The sequence below is a fragment of the Solanum lycopersicum genome, chromosome 4 (assembly GCF_036512215.1).
Source record: "Solanum lycopersicum chromosome 4, SLM_r2.1".
Taxonomy (NCBI): Eukaryota; Viridiplantae; Streptophyta; class Magnoliopsida; order Solanales; family Solanaceae; genus Solanum; species Solanum lycopersicum.
In genome coordinates, this window is record NC_090803.1 from 59,886,406 (window position 1) to 59,892,400 (window position 5,995).

The following is a 5,995-nucleotide window of genomic DNA, read 5'->3' on the forward strand; positions in this document are numbered from 1 at the left end:
CACTGATTCAGATATTATTTTTTAATTTTAATTTTTCACTTGACATGTTTAAGATCACAAGATTAAAGAGTATTTTGATACATTTGACATAATTTTAATTTAGAATTACAAGATCAGAAAATTTCTTTTTTTTTTAAATTTCGTTCCAAATCATATTAAGTCGTTTCAAGTCAAATTAAATCACTCTTTTTAAAACTAATGGAGTAATATCTACGCAGATGTTTATTTTTTCAAAAAATCCTGTAAGTTATTATAAGGATAACTCCTGAGATATCATTATATGTAACGTGGATAATGAAGAGCTAGGCAGCCAGTGAGAGATACAAACAAATTCAGCAGAGAAGAAAAACAAATTAGTTACAGAAATGACGAATTGGATCACGCTTTATCTTAGTGCGAACCACTGATCCCATGCATCACTCTCCTCTTTCCACGTGTCATCCTCTGACGTCAGACCAGATTCCTCTTCTCTTTTTTTTTTTTAAATATATATGAGCATTTTAGCAAGTACTGCGTGCCCAATCTCTTGCACAAAAATCGAAAGCACGATGGATCACGCGGCGGATGCTCACCGGACGGATTTGATGACGATAACAAGGTTTGTGTTGAATGAACAGACGAAGCACCCTGAATCCCGTGGAGACTTCAGTATTTTGCTCAGTCACATTGTTCTTGGCTGCAAGTTCGTATGCACTGCTGTTAACAAGGTTTTTTATATCAACTTCTCTGTTTTGATTTTTTGTTTTCATTTGATTTGTGTATGGTTGTTGAAGAGGGTGATGCTTTAATTTTGCATGTTTATTGTACAAAGGTGGCGTCTACTAGCTAACAATTTTTTTCTTTTTAGAATTATGCGTCAGATTTATTTGCCTTATAGCAGCCAATTTAGTGGAGGAATATCAATTTTTCCTCGTCTCTTCTATCTGCTGTATTATTTTCAGCGATGCAGATTAATGAAGTTGTAGTGCAAGATAATAAGTTAGCTGCAGGTACTGATCGATAGAGCTCAGTAGTTATTTTAAACTAATTTTTCGTGATTACAAAAATGTACAAGGCAGAGGAAGCTTCTGCAGAATGAATCTGTTTTTGTGTAACATGTATTATTTATACCTTGTTGTGTTTTTCCGTTTACTCCTGTATTGATATATTTACGAGTCGATACATCTTTCCAGGCAGGTTTGGCTAAACTCCTAGGACTTGCTGGTGAGACTAATGTGCAGGCAAGTGCATGAAGATGCTGCTCTTATAATATTTGTAAAGCTTCCAATCTGTTTCAACTTTGGATTACTCTGGTTTTGATTTCTAATTGTAGGGAGAAGATCAAAAGAAACTTGATGTACTCTCAAATGAAGTGTTTATCAAGGCTTTGGTTAGCAGTGGCCGAACAGTAAGACTCGAGATACTCATTTTTATTAGTACACATTGTGAAAATATATGGTGATTTTAGTCTAAAAGTATGTCAAATTATGTAGTGCATTCTTGTCTCTGAAGAAGATGAAGAGGCCACATTTGTGGAGCCAGCTAACCGTGGAAAGTGAGTGTTATTGTTCTATCTCTCTAGTTTGACATTTATCATTATGCTTGAGAACTAATCACTAATCCATTGATGCAATTTTAACGACAGATACTGTGTAGTTTTTGATCCTCTGGATGGATCATCGAACATCGATTGTGGTGTTTCTATTGGAACGGTATGATTCTAGTTTGAGAAATATTTATGTTGTTGTTACTTGGCTATCCACCACTATATCCTTTTTCATGTCACAATGAATAATATATCTCATTTATATAGATCTTTGGGATTTACATGATCAAAGACGGTCATGAACCAACACTAGATGATGTCTTGCAACCTGGGATGAACATGTTAGCTGCTGGTTACTGCATGTATGGAAGTTCTTGTACGGTATGTGGCTTACATTTAATTTAAATATGCTCTGAAGTATTTTGAAATTCTTGTAAGACAATGATGAGTTGGAAATACAAGTAATAAGATTTTCTGAACTCCGTTATTTGCAGCTAGTTTTGAGCACTGGATCTGGAGTTAATGGTTTTACCCTTGATCCCTCTCTTGGCGAGTTCATCCTAACTCATGCTGACATCAAGGTAACGCCGTTGCTTATCTCCTTGTATCGCCTTAGAACATAGAACTTGTTGTTGACTAATAATCTTGATCATTACTTCATTGCTCAAGATTGTCGTAGAACTTAAAGTTGATAATCTTGATGGAAAATGTTCTAATCAATTTTTAGAAAATGCTATCAAGATAATTTTTTATTAATCTTAAGTGTGTTTTAAATGGTCTACTGGCTTCTCTCGGGTTGTAGAATCGAATGGCGTTTGGACCACACATAATCAACTTTCGGTTCTGTTAGTTAGTGACACATGCGACCTAACATAAGATTGGCTTAGCATATCTGGTGCCCTATTTCCTTTTATGATTTCTGGTTAACATGGTTTTCGTTTTGCTTTTACGTGCAGATTCCTAAGAAAGGGAAGATTTATTCAGTGAATGAAGGAAATGCCAAGAACTGGGATGGTCCAACATCCAAGTACGCTTATTGGAAAGCAATAGCTAATAAGTTTGTTCCCCATGTTCATGATATCCTATTATTCTCTTAAATTTCAGATATGTGCAGAACTGCAAGTATCCCGCTGATGGTTCTTCACCTAAATCTTTGAGATATATTGGAAGGTAATTGAAAACTTCATAGATGCTTAGATTGCACGGTTTGTATTGTTACCATGTCTTGTATGATCCAATTCACCAACCTGCAATCTGAACCATATTATCATGACGGAAATTTCTGTTACTTGACATACTAGGCCGTAATGTGCATCATGAAAAAATTTGATATGTGCTGTAAAGGTGAAACTCTCTATATATGTAAAAGATGGTTGAAGATGAGCTCTGTTGAGTTTGGATCTACATTTGTTACGTTTTTGGGCATGGGACAATACGGATATCAAGCTCCCTGTTCATCCTTCTTCAAAGCGATAAAGTCAGGCTTCCATTATCTATACTTTTTAACTTAATATGTATTTATCTCTGGTCATTTCCAACTGATAGCTACAATATTAGGAATCATTACTTGACGATCTTAGAACTCTTATAAGCCAACTGTGGTTGAAATATTCAAATGTTAAAAGGTTGACATTACATCTGCAGACTAAGGTCAAATGGAGATTTTTTGTTGGATTTCTTATTAAACGAATCCTTCTATTTTACCGTTTGTGCAAAGAGTTCAGTGGATTCTTGTAAAGCGGATTGGGACTGATGTTGCTTCAATTTTAGTTTGTTTGTTCTTTTCTTGTGATTTCCCTATGTCTTTGGAATTGTTAACTTTGTATGTAATAGCTTTTGTTTGCATGGACATATTGTTAATCAACTTAGTCGAAGCTGGACTCTAATTTGCAGTATGGTTGCTGATGTTCATCGTACATTACTCTATGGAGGCATCTTCTTGTACCCCGGAGATAAGAAAAGCCCCAACGGGAAGCTGAGGTACGTTATGCACATTTTCGGAGTCACAGAAGAATTTCCTTTGCAATAACTCGCGGAAACCTTTGCTAATGAAATATATGAAACAGGGTTCTCTATGAAGTATTTCCCATGTCATTTCTGATGGAACAAGCAGGAGGTCAAGCATTTACTGGGAAGCAACGGGTACAATTTCTGATAATTCTGTCTGTTGTGTTGGGAAAACACGGACAAGCACAAAAGTATATATGGTAAATGTAATGGAAATAAAATGGAAAAATAACGACACCAAGAATTTTACGTGGAAACCCTTCTGAATAAGGGAAAAAACCACGGGCCAAGAGGAGCAACTGATATTACTATAGTAAAGAATTTTACACTGTGTAGTCACGAATACAACACTCAAAGTGACTACTACACACTCAAAAGGAACAACACTCTTTGGTTTCTGTCTTACTAAAATATCGCTCACACTCTATTTTTCTTCACAGACTATTTTCTTATATAGTCTATGGAATACCTCACTTTGCTCTCAAAATGGTTTTTCTCTCTAACTTGGTGTGTTCTACAAATGAGCAAGAATGCTCTATTTATAGAAGGATAAAACCATACCTATGTCACTAATGACATATGTAAACATAGCAAAGTCAAAAATGGTTGCAAATCTTACCAATTTGCCAACTACCAAATCTTTTCTTTTCAACTCCAATTACTATTCCTTTTTAACAATTTCTTGTACCAATTGAATAACTAAAGTTGACTAAAACAATGGGATGAATTCAACATGTTGGGCACAGTATAATAATACAAGAAGCTAGCGTTTTGTTCTATTATTAGAACGTGACACTCATAGTAATGTTATTATGCAGGCACTTGACTTAGTTCCAGAGAAGATACACGAACGCTCTCCTATATTTCTTGGTAGTTATGATGACGTTGAGGAGATCAAGAATCTCTACGCTGCTGAAGAGCAAAACTGATAGATGTATCTATACCATGTAATCACTTCACTACTCTTGCTGGTGCAGATATCAAATTTCTCAAATTAGAGCAAGTTGTTACTGTTTATGTTGCACAATAGCTGCTGTGACGCGATAATACGTTCACATTACTGGCTTGTTCTAACTTTTTTCTTGAAGTATCCTTTTCTCATCAACAATAAAATGTTGAATAGAGAAGTTCTGGCTTATTATTGCTCATTTTAATTCAAAGTTCTTTTGTAATGTCATCCATTTAGAATCAAGCCAATCTTTTCTGCTAGATGTTGTCTGGTTCTCATTGCATTGTTATCTTTCATAGGTTGTTGACTAACATCTATATAAATGATATCACTGGCTTCTTGTGAAATTCTTGATAATGGAATTCAAAGATTGCCGATATAATTTTTAATTACTGTAATTTATAATACTTTTTCGTAATTTTTAAATAGTATTTTGTTATTCATACTCTATCGATTTATGTGACAATGATAGAATTACGAGAGTCAATTAAAAATTTAATATATTTTAAGTTGTTAATTGTTATGTTTTATATATAGTACATATAAGCAAGAAGGCAAGAAGCTGTGTGCTTGTATGTAACCCCTTATATAAAAGGGAATTAGGTATTTATTTCTTATTCTATTAATTTTAAGTGAGTTGGATAAATTATGAATTGAATTCAGGATAGGCTAAATCTATTGATTAATTTTTTAAATTGTTTTTTTTTTTAAATTTAAAATTGTCACGATCATTAATGAAAATTATGTTTTTAACTAGAGATAATCAGGAATGCTTGTTAGACATGGTTGGATGACCATATAAGCTTATTAAATGAAAATGTCTTTTTTTTTTCTTTTTCCTGAAGCATAAATGTAGAAAAAAGAAATAGTATGTGCACTTGAACAGGAACGCCAATAATATTGTTCAATCATACATGTTGCACTAAAACATGGAAGGCTTAGGAATTCTCTTTATTTATTCAAAAAAAAAAAAGGGTGCTTTTGGCTATAGATTTTTTAAGTACTTTTTATAAATAAATTGTATTTTGTTTTATGAAGTTAGTAAAAAATAGAAACAATAAAAAATAACTGAAAAAACTGGACAAATATAAAAGAATGACAATTTGTGATATGAATCAATTAGAGCAGCATCAGAGATATGAATGAAGAAATATTGATAGTGGCGTAATCTTTGTCTAGTAGTTTCGATATTTATAGAAAGTAAGCTTAAAATTAATTATTGTATATATAAATAAATTATGTCGTTGGCTTATAGATATAGGATTGAACTCGCGATTCAAAATTCAAAATGTGAACCAGTGTGTATTAGACTTCTACTAATAATAGATAGCATTGATATATATAATAAAATTTTTGATAACCCCTTCACGTAATATAAATTCGCCCTTAAATATTAATATTATAATATGTACATATTCATAAATGACAGACATATTTATGTAAAGTATGAACTCTTGAACAAAAAATAAGATAAAAATGTTACACTAAATATGTAGTTGAAACTTATAAAACTG

General features: G+C 33.0%; 1 protein-coding gene across 2 annotated transcripts; it reads left to right on the forward strand.

Moving 5' to 3' along the window:
- Positions 1-278: 278 nt before the first annotated feature.
- On the forward strand, positions 279-4,741 carry LOC101266629 (fructose-1,6-bisphosphatase, cytosolic). 2 transcript variants are annotated; one of them, XM_004237739.5, is made up of 12 exons: positions 279-707; positions 1,173-1,220; positions 1,313-1,387; positions 1,473-1,534; positions 1,625-1,691; positions 1,793-1,906; positions 2,020-2,106; positions 2,482-2,552; positions 2,630-2,695; positions 3,419-3,505; positions 3,592-3,667; positions 4,351-4,741. In XM_004237739.5, exons 1-12 carry the CDS (start codon positions 492-494, stop codon positions 4,459-4,461), a joined length of 1,080 nt encoding a protein of 359 aa, XP_004237787.1. In that variant the 5' UTR covers positions 279-491; the 3' UTR covers positions 4,462-4,741. The 2 variants fall into 2 exon arrangements, with proteins under 2 accessions (XP_004237787.1, XP_069153383.1); XM_069297282.1 differs by having other exon boundaries at positions 285-707; positions 1,173-1,224; positions 1,317-1,387.
- Positions 4,742-5,995: the final 1,254 nt, after the last annotated feature.

What these genes read in the sequence shown, in the direction of transcription:
- LOC101266629 (XM_004237739.5), top strand. Translation starts at nt 492, where the DNA reads ATGAGCATTTTAGCAAGTACTGCGTGCCCAATCTCTTGCACAAAAATC. An exon ending in GAGCCAGCTAACCGTGGAAA is followed by an intron (nt 1,535 to 1,624) that starts GTGAGTGTTATT and finishes TTTTAACGACAG; the next exon opens with ATACTGTGTAGTTTTTGATC. An exon ending in TAACTCATGCTGACATCAAG is followed by an intron (nt 2,107 to 2,481) that starts GTAACGCCGTTG and finishes TTTTACGTGCAG; the next exon opens with ATTCCTAAGAAAGGGAAGAT.